The sequence below is a fragment of the Tachyglossus aculeatus genome, chromosome X4 (assembly GCF_015852505.1).
Source record: "Tachyglossus aculeatus isolate mTacAcu1 chromosome X4, mTacAcu1.pri, whole genome shotgun sequence".
NCBI lineage: Eukaryota > Metazoa > Chordata > Mammalia > Monotremata > Tachyglossidae > Tachyglossus > Tachyglossus aculeatus.
The window spans coordinates 46,799,433-46,825,757 of record NC_052098.1 but is presented as its reverse complement, the minus strand read 5'-3'; the positions used below and the strand labels follow the sequence as shown (position 1 = coordinate 46,825,757).

The following is a 26,325-nucleotide window of genomic DNA, read 5'->3' as shown; positions in this document are numbered from 1 at the left end:
GGCAACATATAGAGACACTCCCTTCCCAACAGTGGGCTCACAGTCTAAAAGGGGGAGACAGAGAACCAAACCAAACATACTAACAAAATAAAACAAATAGAATAGATATGTACAAGTAAAATAAATAATTGATTCCGATGGACACCTGATTCCGATGCCTCCCGACCACTGGGATTTAAAAAAACCCGCTGGGAGCGTTTCATTCCCAACTCCTCTAGAGTTCATTTGCAATGTTCCGATGCCTAGATTGTCGCGATGGTTTTGCGGTAGGGTTCTAGCCGTGTTTTCGTTTTCCTCGACTGAAAAGCGGTGCTTAATATTTCGTATGAGCAGTACATTATTTTTCCTTAATAAAGCATTATAGAAAAACTTATGGAGCCAATGATTTGCCATTGGTATGTTACGCGTGTGCCCACCGTGTGTCTCTGGTTTTCTAAATCGGTGGGGAGTAGGATAATTCGATTCGATAATAGTATTTCTCCTACTTCTTTTAAAATCCTCAGGCCTTTTAAAACGGAGAACTAACAGAGAGGCAGAAAAGATCGTCTTTCATTTAATTTATCAGTCAATCATATTTATTGAGGGCTTACTCCGTGCAGAGAACCGTACTGAGGGCTTGGGAGAGTACGCTATAATGATAAACGGACACATTCCCTGCCCACAACGAGCTTACGGCGCAAAACCGCTAAACCATGCACCCCATATAGATCTATCTGTTGGGCAAAGCGGTCATTGGCGACAACTGGATTAAAATGGATCGATGACATTAACGAATGCTGTATTGATGAAGAAATATATACGTTCCACTGGCCATAGAAACGGGGACGAGACGATCGACTGGATTCCGCTGCATTTTGAATCTGGTGTTGTTTGAAAGGGGGACGCTTCCTTGGAACGAGGAACCTCCTCGTTTGAGTCGGGATCGTATTCGATCCAAAGAAACCGGGGCAAAGCGGGCGAGCGTTGCAGATTTCATCCGTTCTTTCACTGGGGGGGACCGGGAGGTGGTTTCTGTCCGCCCTTCAAACACGGGGATTTGGCAGAGGGGGTCCGGAATGAAAGTGACAGAGGTTAATCCCATAACCCGAACAAGGATTGCAAAACAAGCAATCGGGGCCGTGTCGCCTTCTCCGCTTCTCTCTTCGGCGGATCGAGGGAAAGGGAGAGGTTCGGGCAACAGAGAGTGAAAGCACCCCGATAGGGAGAAAGGGATTCGAGGGAACCTGGTCTTCCCCCGGCCCGTGGCAGGTTTGGGAAGTGACCTCGGGGAGCAGAGAGGGAGAATCAACCCCACGAGGGATTGGACAGCCATGTGCGGTCCTTTCACACACGGACACACAGGCACACACGCCCTCCCCGGACCTGTCGGAGTCTGGGTTCTTCCAGGAGATATTCTCCAGACCCCGTAGAGACTCATAGTGCTAGATTTCGTTTTCTTTTCTCTTCATGTCGTTTCTTTGCCCACGGTTCCCTTTCGCGACCGTGGCAAAGAGTGGGGGTTAAAGGGGGAAAAGTTGGGGGAGAGAGCAGATACAGACCCAAGAGCAACAGCATCGTCCCCACGTCTGGCAGGAAAAATCCCTCGAAAAACTGCGTTCTCCCTCAACGCCGCCCCCCGCCCACCCACATACACACCCCTTCAAGTCTGTCCCTCCTCCTCCGCCCCTCCTCGGGGACGCAGACAGTGACAGATCGGCCGAGTTTCCTCGCCCGTCTGCTCATTCCCTAGTTTAAGGACCCAGGTTTGAAAACGTCGGGTGATTTGGCTACGAGGGCATTCAGGGTATTTGGTTGGGGCCGCCACCGGCGCCTTCAAGTTGTTTAAATAAAGGGGAAGGGAGAGGGGAGCTCCGGAGGGGAGTTAGGAGGGAGGGGGGCGGGGGCGGCCCGGGAAGCCCCGGAGTCTTTAAGCAGGGGGAGGAGGGAGGGAGGGAGAGGGAGAGGAAGGGGGTGAGGGGGAGGAAGGAAAGGAAGGAGGGGAAGAGGGAGGGAGGGGGAAAGAAAGGAAGGAGGGGAAGAGGGAGGGAGGGAGAGAGAGAGGAAGGGAGTGAGGGGGAAGAAGGAAAGGAAGGAGGGGAAGAGGGAGGGAGGGGGAAAGAAAGGAAGGAGGGGAAGAGGGAGGGAGGGGGAAAGAAAGGAAGGAGGGGAAGAGGGAGGGAGGAGGAAAGAAAGGAAGGAGGGGAAGAGGGAGGGAGGAAGAAAGAAAGGAAGGAGGGGAAGAGGGAGGGAGGAGGAAAGGGAGGAGCCGGTTGGTGTCTGCTGCGGGGGGAGTGCCCGCTGCCAAGAGATCGAGGCGGCGGCAGAAGCCGGGAAGGGAAGCCCGGACACTTCAGCTGGCAAAATATAAGCGCCGAGGGAGCTCCCAGGGGGAGTCAGTATCCCGGTCCCACTTCCTGGCTCCCTGGACGGGCTCCGCTTCCAGGCCCCTCGGCCCCGCCGGACTGCCCCGACTTCCAGGACCCGGGCTCGCCTCTTCCGCGCCTCTGGGCTCGGCCCGGGCCGGACGGGCCCACGGGGAGCGCGGCGGGATGGAGGCAGGCTGCGGTGAGAGCGGGACTCCCTCGGCCCGGGAGATGCCCTTCGTTGACTGACCGACTTGACTGCTCTGCCCCTAGCCCCGCTTCGGAACCGCATCCCCCTCTGCCCGGACAATCCGACGCGGGGGGCTGCACCTGCCGCCTGCAGGGAGCTATCTAACGGGACTCTCGGAGCGGCCAGGGCCCGGCGCACGGCGGCCGAGGGACCTGGGGGACTCTCCGCCGGCCCCTCCGCACGGGCGGCCCAGTCGTGCGGGAGAGAGAGGACGAGGAGGAGGAGGAGGAAGAGGAAGAAGAGGAGGTTCGGCGGGGTGCGACTTCGGGACCTTCCTGAGCTCGGCCCTGGCTGGTTCGCGCTGGCCCGGTGACCCTTCATCGGCGCCGGGGGATGACCGCGGAGAGACAGCAGTCGCCGCGCCGAGCCAGCCCGGCGGACCCGAGCCTGCAGCCCCGGCGGCTCCCGCGGCCGCCGCCGCCGGCGACGGGGGGAGAGGGCGGCGGCGGCGGCCCCGGCCTCCTCTCGATGCCGGTGGTGAAGGTGGAAGAGGAGGCGGCGGCGGCGGCGGCGGGGCCGGGCGAGCTGGCGGGGGAACCGGCCCCCAGAGGGGGCGGCGGCGGGCGGCGGCGGAAGCGGCCCCTGCAGCGGGGCAAGCCCCCGTACAGCTACATCGCCCTCATCGCCATGGCCATCGCCCACGCCCCGGACCGGAAGCTGACCCTGGGCGGCATCTACAAGTTCATCACCGAGCGGTTCCCCTTCTACCGGGACAACCCCAAGAAGTGGCAGAACAGCATCCGCCATAACCTGACCCTCAACGACTGCTTCATCAAGATCCCCCGCGAGCCGGGCCGGCCGGGCAAGGGCAACTACTGGGCGCTGGACCCCCACGCCGAGGACATGTTCGAGAGCGGCAGCTTCCTGCGCCGACGGAAGCGCTTCAAGCGCACGGACCTCTCCACCTACCCGGCCTACATGCACGACGCGGCGGCGGCCGCGGCGGCCGCCACGGCCGCGGCGGCGGCTGCCGCCGCCGCGGCCGCGGCCGCCGCCGCGGCGGGCGTGTTCCCGGGCTCGGTGCCCGTGGCTCGGCCGGCCTACCCGGGCCCCGGCTACCCCAACGTGGCGGCCGCGCTGAGCCCCGCGGGCTACGGCCAGGCGCTCGGCCCGCCCTCGTCCGTCTACTACCCGGCCTCGCCCCCGGCCCCGTGCCGGCTGTTCAGCCTCAACGGCCTGGTGGCCGGGCCCCCGGGCCCGGCCGAGATCCTGCAGCCGCCGCCGTCGCAACCCCCGAGCCCGGACCTCAGCCAGGCTGGCGGCGGCAGCTCGTGTTCCTTCGGGGCCGCGGCCGCCGCCGCCTCCTACGGGGGCGGCGGCGGCGGCGGCGGCATGCCCCCCCGCCCCTCCAACCCCATGGCCTACTCCTACTCGGTCCCCAACGGGCCCTTGCCGTCCATGAACCACGGCTCGTACTCTCAGGGCAGCAGCACCCAGCTGTTCGGGGCGCCCGGCAGGCTGGCCCTGGCCACCTCCCCGCCCGGGCCCGGCGAGGCCGTGGATTTTTTCGGCCGCCTGTCGCCCGGACCGTTCGGCTCGCTGGCCCCCAGCTACAGCCCCAACGGGCAGCTCGGCGCCGGTCCCAGCACCTACCCCGGCCGGCCCGGCCACGGCCACGGACACGCTGCCTACCCCAGCAGCGCGGACAGGTTCGTGTCGGCCGTGTGATAGGCGTCCGGAGGGCTGGGGGGGGCGGTGGGAGGGGGGGGTCAAACTCCCGGAGGCGTCCACGGCGACGAGGCCTGCCGGGGAGCGGGAAGAGGGGAGGGGGGCGGGCAGGGGACGGGGAGATGGGGGAGGGAGGGGGCCCAAACAGTGCAATACGGAAGGGAAAGAGGCGGGGGGGGGGGCGGAAGGGCGGCCCCCACACAGCCTTTCGGTGGGGCAGCGGGCGGGACGATGTCGTGAATTCGTTCAGGCAAAAAAAATCCACGTCGGCCGCCTTAGATCCCACCGCGTGTTCGGTCCCCCGGGCGACGTTCTGACACCGTGGCTTTAACTCTGTAAACGGCAATAAATGACTCTGACAGCAGTCTGTAGTTTCATCCTTACCTCAGTGGAAAGGACGGCTTGGTCCGGCGCGTACAGACCTGAAGGAAAGGAGCGTCGCCCCCCCCCCCCCCCCCCCCCCCCCCCCCCCCCAGTGCACCGTGCTCTCTTTTAGACTGTGAGCCCACTGTTGGGCAGGGACCGTCTCTATGTGTTGCCAACTTGGGCTTCCCAAGCGCTTAGTACAGTGCTCCGCACGCAGTAAGCGCTCAATAAATTTGATTGATCGATTGTTCTCCGCCGAGGCTCCCTCCGTTAATCACCGTCGACCTCCGGAGAGTTTGCTTTTTCGGTTGCCACCGTGCTCCGGGGGTTGGATCACGGGCGACCCGGCCGGGGATCGGATTAAAACTTAATCAAGGAGAAGCCCGGTGCCCACCTAGCTTTCCCGTTTTCCCATTCACAGGAGGCACAGCGCTCCGACATATCGTAAGCGTTTTAGCAAACGCCACGAGCTGTGATCACTGATGTTGCGGTCGTTAGCGCGGGACCCTCCCGCGCCTGGGACAGCGGGAAGCCCTGGGGGGCTTGGGGGTCCCTTTGCCCACCGGGTTGGGTTGGAGACAGAGAAGGAGCCCGGCCTCTCCAAGTCCCGTTGGGGGGACAGTTGGGGCCCTGCTCTCTTCCGCAGAAATAGCAGCGACGAGGCCGCATTATTCTGGTGCCGAAAGAAGCGCGCCAAATAAATAAATGCGAGGCGAACTTCAAGGACAAAGCGGCCTCCCAACCCTGTAAGAAATACGAAAAAGATTTAAAAAGAAAATTGTCACCGCATACTTCAGCGCAATGCCGCATCCAGGCCCTCTCGGGGGTTGGGGCCGCGATCAGTTAGTTCGTTTCCATTCCGGAGAGGAGGAAGCTCTTGCTGATTTAAAGGCGCCTCCGACCCGAGGCCGAGACTCATCATCATCATCATCATCATCAATCGTATTTATTGAGCGCTTACTATGTGCAGAGCACTGTACTAAGCGCTTGGGAAGTACAAATTGGCAACATATAGAGACAGTCCCTACCCGACAGTGGGCTCACAGTCTAAAAGGGGGAGACGGAGAACAAAACCGAACATACTAACAAAATAAAATAAATAGAATAGATATGCACAAGTAAAATAAATAAATAAGTAGAGTAAAAAAATATGGACAAACATATATACATATATACAGGTGCTGTGGGGAAGGGAGGGAGGTAAGATGGGGGGATGGAGAGGGGGACGAGGGGGAGAGACTCAACACCGACACGGCCAACCCGGGCGAAAGGTTGAAACTTTCGCTAAGCCCCATGTTCTCGGAAACCTTCGGCGGGTTGGCGCTGCGAGGGATGGGGCACGATCACAGTGAGCCCACTATTGGGTAGGGACCGTCTCGATATGTTGCCAACTTGTACTTCCCAAGCGCTTAGTACAGTGCTCTGCACACAGTAAGCGCTCAAGAAACACGATTGATGATGATGATGATCACAAAGCGTTCACTTCGGTGTTCTGGTGAGAGCAGGACCGTGAGCCCACTGTTGGGTAGGGACTGTCTCTATATGTTGCCAACTTGTACTTCCCAAGCGCTTAGTACAGTGCTCTGCACACAGTAAGCGCTCAATAAATACGATTGCTTGATTGACTGATTGACAGAAGTCCACGTTCTGAGCGGTTAAACCGTTGGCTTCCTAAAGGAGGGAAGGGAGGTCGAGAGGAGAGACGTGCATTTCTAAAAGGGCGATTTCCAAACGGATTCCCGAGAAAGCCAGGTTAGGATAGGACCAACCTCATTCAGCGCTCTGCATACAGAAAGCGCTCTATAAATACGATTGAATGAATTCACCGAGAAACCCGAGTTTCAGCTCAGTGCTCACTAGTTGGCGATTATTCTTCAGGGAGTTCTCCTCTGCGAGGTACAGCCGTATTTCCGTTTCTGGCTTATTGCTCCGTTTATTTTGACGAGCAGGGCGGAATTTGATCAAGGATTAGAGCCCGCGTTTCGGATTTTATCTATGGGGAGGGAAGGGGTTGTGTTTGTTTGGATATACGCGTGCCGCAACATTCATCGGAATTATTACACTCCTTAGCTAGCACGGAGCTCATACGGTATCCACGAACGCCTGCTATGGCCCGCCTAAAATCCGGAGATCAATTGGAGGGAGCTAATTTCGAGAAGATGCTAGGGCAGCGCTAGGAGCTGTTGACATCGTTTTCGAGATGATTTCCGTTTCTTTGACCGAAGTGGCGGGTGGACATTGACACCAACCGTGACTGCCGGCATAGGTGAGGGGTAAGGGACACAAAAGAGAGGGTAGGCGACCAAGCCCAGAGATCATCTTTTAGACTGTGAGCCCACTGTTGGGTAGGGACTGTCTCTATATGTTGCCAATTTGTACTTCCCAAGCGCTTAGTACAGTGCTCTGCACGTAGTAAGCGCTCAGTAAATACGATTGATGATGATGATGATCATCCTTAGAAACGGAGGAGGCTGGAAGCAAAGGGACGAGACTGCCTTCGCATGTGGGAGTGGTGTACAGAAAAGGGTGCGTGCAGGCGAGAAAAGGCCAACTGGCGCGCTCGAGTGTGTGAACGAAGGAGAGAAAGCGCGATAGCGAAGTTTTTGAGCGTATGGGAAGCAAAATAGAAAAACCCCAGACATCCTCAGCTGCTATCTGTGGATTTCCAGAGGCCAAGGAACACTAAAGCATCCTACAAGAGATCAATTTAGAGAGCCACGGCAAACACTGCATCTGCTCATTTTAAAATCCACGCCCCAGTCCTTTGGGGGGATGGCGGATGCTAGGGGTTTTGTATTATTTTTTTTTTTAAATGGCGACCGTTGTACTTTAATTATTCCTGTATTTTAAGTTTTCCTTAAAGATCTTTTATAAGCACGTACTCCAGTAATGATAGCGTATATGTCCTATTCGTCAGTGAAGTCCGTAGTTATCTGGCGTTGGGTAACTATGTACGTTATTCTCTAATTACGGAATGCTCGTTATAATCTGCCCCAGAGCTTTACTTTTTAAATTTGAATTAAATTTTTTAATTAAGCGAGGAGGCAATCACAAAAGCAAAACTGATAAAGACCCTCTCAGAGACAGAGGTGAATGCTCCTGTTGCTCTTACAGGTTGGTTTTTAAGCATGTTAATAAACTGCCAGAGTTATTATTGCGATTCGTGATTATTAGTGAATACGATCATTCGGTCATGACACCCCGCCTCAAGAAGTAGCCCCGTTAAAACCGGAGTACCTGGTTTATTCCGGGCTATGTTTCGTTTTTAGCACCTTCGATATATTTTAATTTTTCGAAATACGGAGTATTCTAAAACAGTCCAACTAAGATTATCTGTGCGTTTGTTTTTGATCGTGCTCAAGAGCTCTTGACACCGCGGGAGTCTCTAGATACTGAAAGACCCGAATTAGACTCACTCCTGTCACTGAAATTTCTGGCTTCGGGGAGAGAGCGAGAGCGAGACATTGGGGAGATTTCTTACGAAGCAGAGATGGTATACTTAATGTCTTCTTGAAACTCCACAACCCTGATTACCTCGTATCTTCTCCAGCACTTAGCACAGTCATTATAAGCGCTTAATAAATATAGTGACAATAACACCACCATCACCACCACCACCAAAAACAACAACAACAGTCACTGTGTGTAATCCGAGATCTTAGAGTTCGCTTTTCCCTCTGCCGATCCTGGTCACTCCGCACTCACCCCAAAAGGCCCTGACCTGTACTTTGACCTGTTCGTGCTGAGTTCGTGCTCTCCTGGGAGACCAAAGGACACCTCCAAGGAGGGAGTTCAAAGTCCGGTCTTGGGTTGGCTAGAGGGAGAAAAAGAGCTCGTGGATCCCCTGGGTTCAATAAGTTTGTGTGCTAGCATTAGCCTCAGATGCGGGCAGGGGAGGGGGAAGGCGAGTGCTTTCTGCAGGACTGCCATGTAGCTACCTGGGCATGGAGTCCAGGGCACGGGCCTCCTAACCCAGCACCTTGGCTCAGGGATCAAGCATGTCTAATAAGAAATACATACCCCGTCCAAGCAGAGCCATCACCTGGAGGGCTCACCAGCCTCAGCGTGCCCAAGTGCCAACCTCTTCCTCTTACTGGAAGGATCAAGCTTCCCAGCCAGGCAGCTTTTGGATAGCTTTAGGTGGGCCACCGCAACACCGGCCCACGGGCCACGGCCTCATGGCCGTTTCGCGGGAGAGACGATTTTCAGGGAGAGGTAGATGTTGAACTCCATGTTCAGATCAGCACAGTGTGTGTGTGTGACTCTAACTTGGGGACAAGCAGGAAATTCCAGCAGGGCCTGGGGACCCAAGCAGCAGAGCTCTGAGACAACAGTTTGGTGATGGCGGGGGGCAAGATGGCCAACTGTGGACTGTATGAAGAGGGTAAGGCGACCGCCTCCCCCACCAGCCCCCCCCCCCTCCCCCCATGCCTCCCCACCAGCTTTTAGGACCCACCGCGAAGCTGAAAGGGAGTTCTTTTGTGTTGTTGTTGAAAAGGTGAAAGCGGGGAGGAGTGGGAGGGAGTCAGTGGCCCAAAGCCACCTGGCAGAGCAGCGGTGGAGTGGAGCCAGGACTAGCCTAGTCCAGGCTAGCCACTAGTCTAAAACTGAGGCTGAGCAGAAGGTAGAAGTTGAACGCCAAAGCCCTGAAAAGTCTGAATTCTGGTGTTCTTGAGGTTCTCTCTGTGGCCTTTGCAAGAGCTTCTCGGTTCTCCTTTTCCTGGATCGTTCAACATCTTACACCCTTGACCCCTCCTTCAGGAGACTGATTCCTTGGTTCTCGTAGGTCCTCCATGAAATCCCAGCATATCCTCCCGCCTCTCCCCAACCCAAAGCAGCCAATCGATTGATGCCTGTCTACTTGTTTTGTTTTGTTGTCTGTCTCCCCCCTTCTAGACTGGGAGCCCATTGTTGGGTAGGGATTGTCTCTGTCTGTTGCCGAATTGTACTTTCCAAGCGCTTAGTACAGTGCTCTGCACACAGTAAGTGCTCAATAAATATGATTGAACGAATGAATTCCTATACCATCTTGAGGGTCATCTGTAAATCAATTAACCTCTCCACATTTTCAGAGCCCAGATAACAGAAACAATGATTATAGTATTGGTTAATCAATCAATCAATCAATCAATCGTATTTATTGAGCGCTTACTATGTGCAGAGCACTGTACTAAGCGCTTGGGAAGTACAAATTGGCATCACATAGAGACAGTCCCTACCCAACAGTGGGCTCACAGTCTAAAAGGGGGAGACAGAGAACAGAACCAAACATACCAACAAAATAAAATAAGTAGGATAGAAATGTACAAGTAAAATAAATAAATAAATAAATAAATAGAGTAATAAATATGTACAACCATATATACATATATACAGGTGCTGTGGGGAAGGGAAGGAGGTAAGACGGGGGGATGGAGAGGGGGACGAGGGGGGGAGGAAAGAAGGGGCTCAGTCTGGGAAGGCCTCCTGGAGGAGGTGAGCTCTCAGCAGGGCATTGAAGGGAGGAAGAGAGCTAGCTTGGCGGATGGGCAGAGGGAGGGCATTCCAGGCCCGGGGGATGACGTGGGCTGGGGGTCGATGGCGGGACAGGCGAGAGCGAGGTACGGTGAGGAGATCAGCGGTGGAGGAGCGGAGGGTGCGGGCTGGGCAGTAGAAGGAGAGAAGGGAGGTGAGGTAGGAGGGGGCGAGGTGATGGAGAGCCTTGAAGCCCAGGGTGAGGAGTTTCTGCCTGATGCGCAGATTGATCGGTAGCCATTGGAGGTTTTTGAGGAGGGGAGTAATATGTCCAGAGCGTTTCTGGACAAAGATAATCCGGGCAGCAGCATGAAGTATGGATTGAAGTGGAGAGAGACACGAGGATGGGAGATCAGAGAGAAGGCTAGTGCAGTAGTCCAGACGGGATAGGATGAGAGCTTGAATTAGTAGGGTAGCGGTTTGGATGGAGAGGAAAGGGCGGATCTTGGCAATGTTGCGGAGCTGAGACCGGCAGGTTTTGGTGACGGCTTGGATGTGAGGGGTGAATGAGAGAGCGGAGTCGAGGATGACACCAAGGTTGCGGGCTTGTGAGATGGGAAGGATGGTAGTGCCGTCAACAGAGATGGGAAAGTCAGGGAGAGGACAAGGTTTGGGAGGGAAGACAAGGAGCTCAGTCTTCGACATGTTGAGCTTTAGGTGGCGGGCGGACATCCAGATGGAGATGTCCTGAAGGCAGGAGGAGATGCGAGCCTGGAGGGAGGGGGAGAGAGCAGGGGCAGAGATGTAGATCTGGGTGTCATCAGCGTAGAGATGATAGTTGAAGCCGTGGGAGCGAATGAGGTCACCAAGGGAGTGAGTGTAGATTGAGAACAGAAGGGGACCAAGCACTGAACCTTGGGGAACCCCCACAGTAAGGGGATGGGAGGGGGAGGAGGAGCCTGCAAAAGAGACTGAGAAAGAACGACCGGAGAGATAAGAGGAGAACCAGGAGAGGACGGAGTCTGTGAAGCCAAGGTCAGATAACGTGTTGAGGAGAAGGGGGTGGTCCACAGTGTCAAAGGCAGCTGAGAGGTCGAGGAGGATTAGGACAGAGTATGAGCCATTGGATTTGGCAAGCAGGAGGTCATTGGTGACCTTTGAGAGCGCAGTTTCCGTGGAATGAAGGGGACGGAAGCCAGACTGGAGGGGGTCGAGGAGAGAGTTGTTGTTGAGGAATTCTAGGCAGCGACTGTAGACAACTCGTTCAAGGAGTTTGGAAAGGAATGGTAGGAGGGATATGGGACAATAACTAGAAGGTGAGGTGGGGTCAAGAGAGGGTTTTTTTAGAATGGGAGAGACATGGGCATGTTTGAAGGCGGAGGGGAAGGAACCAGTGGAGAGTGAGCGGTTGAAGATGGAAGTTAAGGAGGGGAGAAGGGATGGAGCGAGAGATTTCATAAGATGAGAGGGAATGGGGTCAGAAGCACAGGTGGCCGGAGTAGCACTTGAGAGGAGGGAGGAGAGTTCCTCTGAGGATACCGCTGGGAAGGATGGGAGAGTAGCAGAGAGTGGTTAAGCACTTACTATGTGCCAGGCATTGTACTAAATGCTGTGGTGGAGACAAGCAAATCGGGTTGGACACAGTCCCTGTCCTACGTGGGGCTCACAGTCTCAATCCCCATTTGACAGATGAGGTAACCGAGGCCCAGAGAAGTGAAATGACTTGCCCAAGGTACAGAGCAGACTAGTGGCAGAGGGGGGATTAGAACTCATGACCTTCTCACTCCCAGGCCCGTGCTCTCTCCAATATACCACTCTGCTTCTCTGAAGCAGATTGAAGGAAGACCCCTAGAATCAATTTTTCCAAAATGCCTAATAATGATTTTTTTTGGGGGGGTGGGGAATGGAGAATATGAACTGAGCAGTGACATAAATCATCAGTGACTTAGATAAAGAGCATTGCTCCCACCCCGGGGGACAAAAGGATTCAGTTTGCCGAATGAGATCTTTCTAGGTTGGAATTTTTGAGACCCTGATTGTGCCTGTATCTCGAAATGTCTCAGAGAGCTTCACCGACCTGTACTAATCTTTTTGGCAGCTTTGTGAGAAGAGGACGGATGATTTCCTTAGCTTTACAAGTGTGGAAACAATCAGCAAAAGGTTAAGAGAGAAGAAAGAGTCAAAATCAATGCCAAGAATAGATAGACTCCTACTCCATTTCCTAACCACCAGGCATGCACCCTCCTACTCAGGTTATGCCTGTAAACCCAACAGGGTAAACAAAATAGGGCTTTGTTTTGATACAGTACCTGCCTTCCAAAGAACACAGAGCATTTCACGGAAAATTATTTCATTACTCTTCTCCTTTCACTAAGTAGTAGGTAAACTCATCCCCATTTTACGCGGGGAGGCTAAGTAAGTTGTCTAAATCAGTGCAGGGTTTGGACATCAGAGTCCTTAGTTCACAGACCTGAGTCTAAAGACTTTGTTGCCTTCACTACAGTATGTCACAAACTTAGAGCCTATGTGGTGGGGAGAGGGAAGAAACCGGAGAGCAAAATATCTACGAAGATCCCAAGGCTCACTGCCATCAGGGGGGCTCTCTAGGAGCATCTCAATAACTGATACACACACACGCAAGTAAGTAAGCATGCTCACAGAAACTCAATCTCTTCTACAGCGGCTCCTGCAGTTTCAGAGATGGGAGACAAGGATGCCTTTGACCTCTGGGAAGCATGAGATAGAGCAAATTTTGGCCTTAAAATCCACTGGGCATCTTGATCCGTCCCTGAAAAAAAGCCTTTAGTGAAGGCCCCTGACTATTTTATTGTTCTTTTTATAAAGGCCCTTCCCCGAGAACATGCTGATTTGGACTATGCAGCAAACAGGGAAATTTTTTTCCCTCCAGAACTTGCATTAGTACCACCTGGGGCATTTCAGGTTGTCCTTAAGAACCGATCTGAGGTCTCAAAAATTATCTGTGGTCTGACCACATAACCCTTTATACAACCTTTCTTATATATTACTTGTGTGTTTCTGTCTACATGTCACTGATTATACACTACTAAGATTCTTGATGACAGGGTCATTTCTACTAATTCTATTGCACTCTTCAAGCACTTAGTACTTCAAGCACTCTTCAAGCACTCTGCACATATTAGAGAAGCAGCGTGGCTCAGTGGAAAGGGCCCGGGCTTTGGAGTCAGAGGTCATGGGTTCAAATCCCGGCTCCACCAATTGTCAGCTCTGTGACTTTGGGCAAGTCACTTCACTTCTCTGGGCCTCAGTTACCTCATCTGTAAAATGGGGATTAAGACTGTGAGCCCCCTGTGGGACAACCTGATCGCCTTGTAACCTCCCCAGCGCTTAGAACAGTGCTTTGCACATAGTAAGCGCTTAATAAATGTCATCATCATCATCATATTAGGTGCTCATTAAATACAACTGATTGATTAATTGATAGGAACTAGCATTTTTCATGGATTTCTTCTCTGGGAATGTAGTTGGATAAAGTCCGTGCTGTTGACAAAGCTTCCTAATTCAAATATAATTTTTTTAGCATTTGTACGTGAGACTTTTTAAACGAAATCCTCATACGATTATATTACAGTTATTTTTATTCAGTGCCTTCATTTTATTTATTGTAAGCTCCCCGGTGCTAAGTACAGTGTTCTGCACACAGTAAGCGCTCAATAAATGCGATGGAATGAATGAATCGGCCAGTCGATTGTATTTATTGAGCACTTAATGTGTGCCGAGCACTGTATTAAGCACTTGGGAAAGTTCAGTACAATAGAGTAGGTACAGATGATCACTGCCCACAAAGACAGACATTAAAATAAATGACAGATGGATGTGTACGGAAGTGCTGCGGGGCAGGGGAAGGGGTGACTATCAAAGGGCTTAAGGGGAACAGATCCAGATGCATAGGTGAGGCAGAAGGGAGGGCTAAGATAGGGAAGTGAGGACTTAGTCTGAAAGTGGAAAGAGCGAGGGTCTAGGAGTCAGAGGATCTGGGTTCTAATCCTGACTCCGCTATTTGCCTGCTATGTGACCTTTGGCAAGTCATTTAACTTCTCTGTGCCTCGGTTTCCTCATCTGTAAAATGGGAGCTAAATACCTGTTCTTCCATTCAGACTGTGTGTTTCGTGTAGGACAGGGACTCTGACTTGACTATCTTTTCTCCTCCCCAGTGCATAGTAGAGTACTTGGCACTTAGTAAATGCTTGATAAATACCTCACAATTTTTCTTTTTTTTTCTTCTCCTCCTCTTCTTCCTCCTCCTCCATCTTCATCTTCTTCTGCTTCTCCTTACGTGTGCCGTATAAATGTGCTTCTGTTTCTGAAAGGGTCTCATCCATTTTGCTTGTGACTGGGTTTGGAAGTCATAAAGGAAGGAGATGCCTAAATAAGGGCTGGCCTTACCTTAGAGCAGGTGGGGATGAACACCTGGGCCCCTATACTTTGGGTCATAGAGGGGCAGGGGGCACAGGAACCAAGAACCACAAACGGCCTCCATTAACTATCACAGGATTAGAGAAACAGCGTGGCTCAATGGAAAAGAGCCCGGGCTTTGGAGTCAGAGGTCATGGGTTCAAATCCTGGCTCTGCCAACTGTCAGCTGTGTGACTGTGGGCAAATCACTTAACTTCTCTGGGCCTCAGTTCCCTCACCTGTAAAATGGGGACGAAGACTGTGAGCCCCCCGTGGGACAACCTGATCACCTTGTAACCTCCCCAGCACTTAGAACAGTGCTTTGCACATAGTAAGCGCTCAATAAATGTCATTATTATTATTATCACTGGAGAGGAACCGGCAGTGGTTAAGGCTTGGGAGAGAAGGGAAGGTATTGAGAAGGGTAGTGGCAGTATCTACCTCACATTCATTTGCAAAATCTCCTTTCCCCTCTCTGCCAGGCTGAAGTCTAGGGCCCTGCACTGTCAAAGACAAGTCCAGTTTTTAGTTTTTGATGGCTGCACCTCAGCTGAAAACTGGGAAACAATTGTGGAAGTCAGGGAAGCAAAAGAGAAAACAGCATCAGACGCAGCAGTCAACAAATACATAAGCAAACGAAGAGCAGTCTTCGAGTGTATAGTGTGGTGGGGACTGTGGCTTTCGCTTTAACATCTGGAAGATGGGGTTGAAGATTGTGAGCCCCACGTGGGACCACCTGATCACCTTGTATCTCCCCCAGTGCTTAGAACAGTGCTTGGCACATAGTAAGCGCTTAACAAATACCATCATTATTATTATTATTAATGAACAGAATGGCCTACATGTGAAATATCATTTTACAAGGTATTTTTAAGTTTCATGGTTTTGCTGCTCCAACTCAGTACTCTTACCTAAACGAATCAAGATGTAAGCACACTTTTAATGATGGCGTTTATTAAGCGCTTACTATATGTTTGTACGTATTTATTACTCTATGCATTTTATTTGTACATATTTATTCTATTTATTTTGTTTTGTTAATATGTTTTGTTTTGTTCTCTGTCTCCGCCTTCTAGACTGTGAGCCCACTGTTGGGTAGGGACCGTCTCTATATGTTGCCAACTTGGAATTCCCAAGTGCTTAGTACAGTGCTTTGCACACAGTAAGCGCTCAATAAATACGATTGAATGAATGAATGAACATTTTCAGCCACTTAACATTTTCAGCCACAGTCAGTGGCATCTTCTTCAAATATGAAGGATAACTACGTGATACAAACTCCAATTGAAAACAATATTTACAAGTAATTTGTGTTATTAATATAAAATATTTTAGGGATTTCTTTTTCCTGATATAGTGCCACTGACCTAACATTTGCTATAGGGCTTAGGGTAAGTATTCATCTGTTTTTCAGCTGGTCTGTCCCCTATCCAGTAGTGTGTGTGTGTGTGTGTGTGTGTGTGTGTGTGTGTGTGTGTGTGTTTGTGTGTATGTGTGCATGAGAGAGAGAGAGAGAGAGAGAGAGAGAGATAGCAAAGTGGTGTCTGCTATTCCTGGGTGCTATCAGTGGCCGCTCTAGTACAGTCTGTTAGAAAATGTATTATTGAACACAAAACCAAGTATTTTCCCTGTACCACAACAATTGCTTAAAGCCAACAACTAGATATAAATCACTCAATGAACTTTTTTTTGGAATGTAAAGGACCTCAGCAGCTATCCAGTTATCTCTCCTTGATCACTGTATCAGCCTCCTTGCTGACCTCCCTACCTCCTGTCTCTCCCCACTGTAATACATACTTCACTCTGCTTGTCAGATCATTTCTCTACAAGAACATTCAGCCCATGTTTCCCCACTCCTTGACAACCTCCAGTGGTTGCCCAACTACCTCTGCATAAAACAGAAACTCCTTACCATCGGCTTTAAAGCACTCAATCACCTTGCCCCCTCCTATCTCGCCTTGCTACTCTCCTACTACAACTCAGCCCAACCATTTAGCTCACTGTACCTCAATCTCGTCTATCTTGCCACTGACCTCTCACCCATGTCCTGCCTCTAGCCTGGAACATTCTCCCTCTTCATATCTGATAGACAATTTCTCTCCCCACCTTCACAGCCCTATTGAAGGCACATTTCTTCCAAGAGGCTTTCCCTGGCTAAGCCTTCATTTCCTCTTTTCCCACTCCTTTCTGCATTGCCCTGACTTGTTCCCTTTATTAACCTACCCGAGCCCAACAGCACTTATGCACCTATCTGTAATTTAATTTGTTGATTTATATTAATGTTTGTCTCCCCCTTTAGACTGCAAGCTTGTTGTGGTCAGGGAATGTGTCTGTTATATTTTGTGTTGTACGCTCCCAAGTGCTTAGTATAGTGTTCTGCTCACAGTAAGCACTCAATAAATATGATTGATTGAACAAATTACAGTTTTTCTTAGGTTAATAACCATGTCCTTGGAGCAGATGTAGCTTTGCATAATCCTAGGAGTCAGAATTGGATTTGAGCACACCCATTCCACATGGTACCTGAGGTATATTTTGGGCAGGGGTGGAGGAGAGGGAGGGAGAGAGGCGGGGGAGGAGAAAGAGAAAAAGAGAGAGAGAGAGAAGAGGAGAGAGATGGTGAGGCGAGGGAGGGGAAAAGAGAGTTTTCTTTATCATCATCAGTCCTGATTGATCGGGACATCCTTCAGGTGTTGGGAGATTAGCAAGGAAGCACTAAACAAGGTCAGTCAGTCAATTGTATTTATTGAGCGCTTACTGTAAGCAGAGCATCGTGCTAAGCGCTTGGGAGGGTACAATGCACGTTCCTTGCCCACAATGAGCTTACAATCTAGAGTGGGAAACAGACATTTTAATATAAATAAATACAATTACAGATACGTACACAAATGCTATGAGGCTTGGAGGGGGGGATGAATAAAGAGAGCAAGTCAAGGCAATGCAGAAGGGAGTGGTAGAGGAAGAAAGGAGAGCTTCATCAGGGAAGGCCTCTTGGAGCAACCCTGTTTTCTTTGTAAGAAAACCCTCAAAGAGCTTTCAATCCCCACTTTGTGGAACTTCAATGTTAGAAGCAGGTAACCATCGATTACCTCAGCCACAGGAACCTTCCTTAACTCTCAGGGCTCTGCGGATCTTTTGGTGTACATACCATCAAGGCTAAGGTTGGTCTGGAACTTGGTCTGGGTTTATTCCCTCAACTTGGAGAGGACAGGAGGCTACCTTAATAGGGACCATGCTGATTCAGTCCCTCTTTGATCTCCAGCCAGTATAAATATGTGACCTCTCATGGGATTTTCCAATGGCCCATTTCAGGGGACAATTTTTTTGCAGTAGCCTACTCCTCTCCAAAAATTTCAAACAGGGGAGCAGTATGGCCTAGTGAGAGCCAGAAGGACCTGGGTTCTAATCCCGACTTCGCCACTTGTCTGCTGTGTGACCTTGGACAAGCCACTCAACTTCTCTGTGCCTCAGTTACCTCATCTGTAAAATGGGGATTAAGACTGTGAACACCATGTGGGACCAGGGCTGTGTCCAACCTGATTAGCTTGTAGCTATCCCAGAGCTTAGAACGGTGCTTAGCACATAGTAAGTGCTTAACAAATACCATAAAAAAATCTTGTTAACAGAAGGCTTACTGTTTTCATTTGTTAGGATTAGGTACACAGTGGGCATGCTTTTATGAATAGGGTAAAAATACACAGAACTTCAAAACTTCCGTTGAAAAGGCTGCCATTTTAGAGCAAAATTTCTCTCCTTGATCTTACCCCGAATTTTCTTTTCACACTTATTTACATGTCATTAAAATGTAGGTTGTTTTCCTAAACCTAGCTTCCCAGGTATAAAATCTGGTACATTAATCTCCCCTGTTCTATAAAGCCAGCAGGCATCTTTCCTTAGCGGTGCCTGCCTTCAAAAGGTCTGGGTGAGATTGTCGGAATCAGTATTTCCTGCTTGGTCACTGCTTTGGGAGAGTTCTAAAACTCTCACCTGGGATCCTCTTAATGCCCCAAACAACAAAGGATATGTGTGCCCCCGAGCAGATCGGATTGCATAGCACCACTGAATTTTTCTGCAGTTATGAAGGTATTCACTCAGCATCCTTGTACTGAGACCACCCACTCACTGAGTCGAAGCAGCAAACATCCAGGGAAAGTGGCTCACCTGGCCAATTTTAGTGGTTATTAGGGTATTTGACTGCAAAAATTGCTGGAGATGAGTGCAGCTGTTTTGCCAAGTCGACTATAGTATTGTTTTCTTGCTCTAGAAGTGGATTTTTGGCTGCCCAGAAACATACATCTGGAGTTTGGAATATCAATTTTTACCACCATGTCTGTCAGATTTCTGCGTCATTATCTTAAGAATTCAATTTGTCCACCCAAAGAACCAAGAGGGTTGTAGGCGATAAATCATGAATTTGCACGGACAATCCCTGAGCTCTACGTTTTATGGCTTTATCAATCAAATGTAAACCTTGAGCTGAAACTACCTTTCAAGGTAAGCTCCAAAAGTATTTGGGCAGAGGGAAGAGTCACGCTGCTCCTTACCAGCAGTTGTCTTGGCTTACTTCGGGAATAGATATAATCAGACCATTGGTGATTGTGGGTGGGCTATTAATTCCTTCATAACTGGATGATACACCTCTTCCAACCCCAGGCCAGGGTCCTCGGGTTGAGTTTGTATGGGTTCACAGGAAGAACAGCCTTAAACTATTACTAGGTAAAAGAATTCCCTTCATAGAACTGTGAGGAGATTAGGGAAATGGGGCAGTTTGACGGGGACAGGGGGCCAGTTCAAGAGAAGCGACCCCAACGTTTAAATTCTGATAGAATTTCTCAGCGTAAAATAGCTTAACAATAGCTTTGTTGCGTGCGCGCAATCAGAGCTGATTTCCCTCTGGATCTAATTCCTAGGTAATTCTAATTCCTCCTCTTACTCCGTAAAAACAGAAAGCCGATTTCCTCCCTGCCTCTATGAAATATGAATAACTATGCATGTCATCTACTTGGCACACCAGGGTGGGTAAGGCTTAAAGATAGTATTTATGGAGTGCTTGGACCGGGTGCTTTGGAAGTACAAAGTGGAATTGTTGTTATTAAAAAGCCCAGCACAATCAAGAGGAGGGACCAGATCTCCTGTCTTTCCTCAGAGAATTCTAATGACTTTAGTGGGAAATCTCACCAGAGCCCTGAGAGCAGAACCAGGCCCTTGTTTTACGAAATATCTGCAAACCAGGTTTAAGTGCGCAATTTCCAAATTAATTGTAATAGAAACTTAAAAAAACAAACAAACTGCAGCTAATAACGTCAGAGAGCTTTTTTCAGCAAACTGACAACCTGGAATTCAGAAAGCACAATGCCGTCAACCGCAGCGGGGAAGCATTACCTTCTGAAAAGGAGAGGAGATTTATTTTTTTTCCAGTGGAGGCTCGTCCAGGCCTGCAATCACCCTGATAGGAGAGGCAAGACCAAAAGCCTAAACTATTTTTCCACTCAAATAACAAACTGCAATTAATATAAACAACTTCCCTAAAACATCTAATACCTAGTAGGGAGGCTTTATGAGTCATACACTTAAAGACACCAGGCTTTTTAGCAAATGGAGTTTATAATAAACCAAGCACAAATTTTGGAGAAAAAAAACCCCACACAAACAAACATGAGTGGGACTGTGCTCCTGTGGATGCATGCCACACACCTCATTCTTGCAGGGATCAGTCGACTCTGGTGGGTACATGAATACGCGCATAGGAATATCTAATCACTATTCATAAACCGTGTGTGACTAGGAAGATATACAGATTACGTAGGCTTAGCAATGAAGAGAAAATTTCCATTGCTTCCATTTGTCAAATGGGCCTGAGTGTTAGAGGACCAGGGTTCTAATCCCAGCTCTGCCGCTTGTCTGCTGTGTGACCTTGGGCAAGCCACTTCACTTCTCTGCGCCTCAGTTCCCTCATCAGCAAAATGGGAATCCAATCCCTGTTCTCCTGCCTACAAGCCCCATGTGTGAACTGAATGTCCTATATCTACCCCAGCACTTAGTACAGTGCTTGAAACATAGTAATTATTATACAGCAATTATTATTCTTTACATTTTTATAATTATTTAATTATTTATCGTTATTATACATTATATAGCAATTATTATTATTATTATTACTAGTTCCTCTCACAGCAGCAGATGGGTGGACCAGGAAAATATTATCATTAGTCCCCTCAGGCAGTTGGGGCCATCAGTCAATCAGTCAATTAATGGTATTTATTGAGCATTTACCGTGGGGAGGTCACTGTATTAAGTACTTAGGAGAGAACAATATAACAGAGTTGGTAGACACGTTTCCTTCCCAGAACAAGCTTACAGTCTAGAGAAGTCAAGACCCAGGCAAATTAAGCTCCAGGGTCTCCACGAGCCAAAGAATGAGCACCTCAGGAAATCAAAAATACCGGAGACAAAATGGCCCAGTTGTTTCTAGCAGGCTTCTCCTTGGACTTGGTATGTGCTGAGATCTATGCTGTTTTAATCATAATACTACTACTACTAACAATAATTGTGGTATTTGTTAAGCACTTACTATGGGCCAGGCACTGTACTATTGCTGGGGTAGAAACAAGGTAATTGAGTTGGATGCAATCCCTGTCCCATAGTGCTCACAGTCGTAATCCCCATTTTAGAGATGAGGTAATTGAGGCATAGAGAAATTAAGTGACCCGCCCAAGTTCACACAGCAGACAAGTGGCAGAGACCTGTATTAGAACCCAGTTCCTTCTGACTCACAGACCCAAGCTTTATCCGCTAGACCAGGCTGCTTCTCTGTTTCTCTGTTTTTTTGAACTGCAGTTTGGGTTTAGCTCCTGAAGACTGGTCCTGCAGTGGAGAGACTGGGACTCTCTCCATGCTCTGACGCTTTCCCACTGATGGACAGGCAGCTCTTGCAAATTTTGCTCGACTGATCAGCAACTGCCGGTGATCTGTGGGCCACGTGGAATGGAGAAAAGTCAAAACATCATGAAGGAAAAATAAACCTGAAAACTCTTCGGGGGAAGAAAATCCCTCTTGTCTAAAGGGAGGCATAGGGCTTCCTAAAAGCTCTTTGGAAGGGGTTACAGGATTTCCAGTTCTGTCACTGCCAAGGGGGAAATACCAGGTCAGTAGCATATGATGAGTCCCATTTTCCCCCATGAAAAGGGGAGAATGGGCCGTTGTCATCATCATCATCATTACTGAGCTCTCACCATGTGCAGAGCACTTTACTAAGCACTTGGGAGAGTACAGTACAATAGAGCTGGCAGACACGTTCCCTGCCTCCAACGAGCTTACAGTCTAGAGGGACCCAATCACATTTATGCCTTCACGTGGGGGTGGGATGATTTCTCCCCCACACCCAGGACTCCAGGTTCTGGCTGCACACCATTTGGGAGCCTGGCCTGAGCTTGGAGCAGTGCTCCTTATGACAGCTCCCATATATGCAACTCAGAACTACTAGTTTGGGGGCTGTATCTCAGGTGTCTGCACCTAGGGATGGTTCTTGGAAAGCGATTCTCCATTGGAGCTGGGTATCCGCATCTGGTTCCAGCAGAGAATACAAGGTCAAGGAGGAGGATCTTTCCCTACACCTTGAGAGAATGTACTGTTGCCTTCTATCGGGTTCAATAGGCATAAAGTTTCCTGAACCCACAAACCCACCTTATAAACAATATGATCAGGCAGAAAGGCAGTGAATCCAAGAAATCAAGTTCTGGAAAGAATTTGGGGGAAAAAAAAAGGGTGAGGAAGGTGTTTGGGTAGGATGTGAGATGGAGGGTTGGAAGAGGGTGAGAAGGCTCACTGGGAAAAGCATCACCAATAAGAATCAAAGTTATACAGGACCCCGGGTTCTTTTTCAGGTACAGGATCCATGTTGAATCTTCCTTCACCCAGGGCTGGTGCTAGCATTTTGGCACCTGTGGGCAAAGTGGCATTTTGCAGCACTGGCTGGGTTGGTAGGGAAATATTTAAAGAGGCGAACCACTTGCTGCAGCAGTTCTTTGTCCCCTTAAGCTTCCCCCTTCCCACATCAAGCCCAGGAGGTTTTGGTTCCAGCACCCAACACTGCCTGGAGCTCATTTCAGGGAGGGGCCGATGTAGATCATCATCATCATCAATCGTATTTATTGAGCACTTACTATGTGCAGAGCACTGTACTAAGCGCTTGGGAAGTACAAATTGGCAACTTATAGAGACAGTCCCTACCCAACAGTGGGCTCACAGTCCAAGAGGGTAGATATAGATGTCAGAACTACTGGCCTACTAGAGTAGGAGTAGTAATAATCTATTTATTAAGCACTTACTATGTTGGAGATAGACACACAAAGAAAAGTGAAAAATAAAAACCAGAAAACAGCATAGGAACAAAGACAAGAATAAATTCCAAGGGAGTTACGGTTTCCTGTTCCTTGCCACCTAGGCAGGGTGGTTCAGAGCCTCAACAGCCACTGCCATAAGAGCCCCAACCCCAGTGTTCTTAAAAACTGTGGAAGGCTGCCACTCCCTCCTTCCCCTGATTTCATTGTCAAGGGGAACAGCAGCTGCAGGTAGTAAGTAGGTGGCCGGGGAGCAGTAGGTAGCTCATCTTTTGAAAGTTCCCCTCCACGGTCCCATGGCTGCCAATAAGCCTGGGTGAAAAGGCACCAAGGAAGGTGTAAAATTCAGCACCTGCCTTCGCTGGTTAACAAATGAAAAATTGGAAAGAGTTAAACTTTTGGGTGGGACTGGGCATGTATCTGTAAAATTTCTCACAATTGAGACATATTTTTGAGGTTGGCAGAGACACACTCACTGCACGATCAACATGCCATTGGAATGTCACTGGCCCTTTTTTGTTTTTGCACACCTCAGGTGATTTTCTGTCCCTTGTGATGTTCCTAGCCACTAAACACCAACCTTCCTGGGGCTGCCAAACCCCTGTGCTGCTGCAATGGGGAAGCGAGAAGTAGGGGAAGTAGGGTCTTCTGCCATTCCACGGGAGACAGAGGCCTTGGAAATGGCAGCCCCAGGTGACCACCTTCTCCACCCACCACAAGAACTTGCTCTGGGTTCACATTCCGGGAATCTGAAAAGGGGGGCCAGTCTCAAGTCTGCCCAAGAAAAATTTCCTCTAGACTGTAAGCTCGTTGCGGGCAGGGAACATGTCTACCCACTCTGTTAAATTGTAATAATAATAATGATGATGGCATTTATCAAGCACTTACTATGTGCAAAGCACTGTTCTAAGCACTGGGGAGGTTACAAGGTGATCAGGTTGTCCCACGGGGGGCTCGCAGTCTTCATCCCCATTTACCAGATGAGGTAACCGAGGCACAGAGAAGTTAAGTGACTTGCCCAAAGTCACACAGCTGACAATTGGCAGAGCTGGGATTTGAACCCATGACTTCTGACTCAAAAGCCCGGGCTCTTTCCACTGAGCCACACTCCGTCTCCTAAGTGCTTAGTGCAGTGCTCTGCACACTGTAAGCACTCAGTGAATACCACTGCTTGATTGATTGATTGACTGAGAAAGTCCACTTCTGGTTAAATCTGCACAAGGAGAATCTAATGCTCAGTGCCAAGCCAATATTTGTAGGGAGCACACTGTGCAGACATGGGCAACATTCGTGGAGCAGCTAGTCCCATCCCAGAGCCCTCACTGGGTACCCTGCTGTCAGCAAGTACGTTCACTTGACCGACAAAGAGGATTTCTGGATATAACAGCCCCTACCCCTGTTCTCTCCTCCCGTTTTCCACTCCCCTGCTCCCCACCGCCTTGCCTGGAGACTTCAGGATAATCGGAGTGTAGACTAGCTGGTTGAGAGATGAGATGGAAATGAGGGGGTATGTCATCTCATCATCATCATCATCATCATCATCAAAGATGTTTATTGAGTGCCTACTGTGTGCAGAGCACTGTACTAAGTCCTTGGGAGAGTACCATACAGGAGTTGGTAGAATATCCAGTACACTTAATTATTGAGTGCAATTTTTCAAACTGTGGCATGTCCAGTGCTATTTAGAACGGTATCTGAAAGACTAACCTGTTGTGTTTAGTCACCTCTTATTTTCTCTCTTCTCATCTTTCATCAGCAACTAATTGATTCATACCGTCACCAAACCGCAATGTAAAATTTCATTTGAACACTCGTTATGAGTATATTAATCGAAGAGAATAGCGACAAAGTTTAAAAGGAGCCGACGTGGTAATGGATACAGAGTTTGGAGTCTTACAACTCATTTCCGTATCTGCAGTCTTCTTCATCAGAGCAGTCAACAGGTGGTGCAGAAGTCAGTTAGTAGTTTGCTGCACTGAGGATCAAGAGTAGAAATAGTTTCTGAATGCTGATTTTTCACCAAGTGTAATTGTCAGCTGTGTGACTTTGGGCAAGTCACTTAACTTCTCTGTGCCTCAGTTTACCTCATCTGTAAAATGGGGATTAAGACTGTGAGCCCCCCCGTGGGACAACCTGATTACCTTGTAACTTCCCCAGTGCTCAGAACAGTGTTTTGCACGTAGTAAGCGCTTAATAAATGCCACCCAAAAATAAATAAATAAATGCCATTGATTGATTTTTTTCATAGTATTTGTTAAGTGTTTACTATAATAATACTAATTGTGGTGTTTGTTGAGTTCTTACTAGGTGTCAAGTACCGTACTAAGCACTGGGGTAGATCAATCAATCAATCAATCATATTTATTGAGCATTTACTGTGTGCAGAGCACTGTACTAAGCATTCGGGAGAGTACAGTATAACAGAGTTGGTAGACACATTCCCTGCCCAACAGAAGCGAACGGTCTAGATAACTAATTTATTTATAAATAAATACATTATGGACGTGGAGGTAAGTGGTGTGGAGCTAAGGGTGAGATGAATAAAGGGCACAGATACAGGTGCAAGGGTGATGCAGAAGGGAGAGGGAGTAGAGGAAATGAGGGCTTAGTCTGGGAAGGCCTCTTGGAGGAGATGTGCTTTTAATAAGGCTTTGAAGGTGGGGAGAGTGATTGCCGGGTATGAAGGGGAAGGGAGTTCCAAGCCAGGGGCAGGACATGGGCGAGGTTCGGTGTTGGTGAGATAGATGAGATTGAGCGTTAGAGAAATGAAGTGTGCAGGCTGGATAGTAGAGGGAAATCATGTTAATCAGGTCGGCTTCAGTCCCTGTCCCACATGGGGCTCATAGTCTAAGTAGGAGGGAGAACAGGTTTTGAATCTCCATTTTACAGTTGAGGAAACAGAGGCCCTGAGAAGTCAAGTGACTTGTCCCAGATCACGGCAGGAAACCGGCAGAGCCGGGATTAGAACCCAGTTCCTCTGACTCTTCTGACACCCAGGCCTGTGCGCTTTCCAGTAGGCCAGACTACTTCACGCCGTTTGATGGATCGATTGATTTACTGATTAATTGGGCAGTAGAAGACTAAGAGAGGACATGATCAAAGTCCACAAATCCCTCAACATTACGATGAAAGAGAATTCATTGTAGCTTGAAGGTGACAGGTTCTATGGGAACAAAAGGAACTGGGGAACAACAATTACGTCTTTGCCTCGTCCACACCCTTTGTGATTTTATGAACTTCAATGGTGTCCTCTCTAAGCCTTCATTTTTCCGGACTGAAGAGTCCTAATCTAGCACACCTAGTAAATATGATGATGATAAATAGCCCAGTCCTTTGTTCGTGCATGTACTTAAATGCCAGTGATTTCAGAGGAAAGTTCATACACACTGTACTGGTTCATAGACCTTGTAGCCCTCTATGTTCTCATTTCTGGGTAGGTTCAGGGTTTCATTTTTAGATGAGGCAAAATGTC

General features: G+C 49.3%; 1 protein-coding gene across 1 annotated transcript; it reads left to right on the top strand.

The window, feature by feature from the left end:
* The first annotated feature begins 3,060 nt into the window (after positions 1 to 3,060).
* Positions 3,061 to 4,260, top strand: FOXE1 (forkhead box E1). The gene has a single exon (XM_038769532.1). The coding sequence runs from the start codon at positions 3,061 to 3,063 to the stop codon at positions 4,258 to 4,260; it is 1,200 nt and encodes a 399-aa protein (XP_038625460.1).
* Positions 4,261 to 26,325: the final 22,065 nt, after the last annotated feature.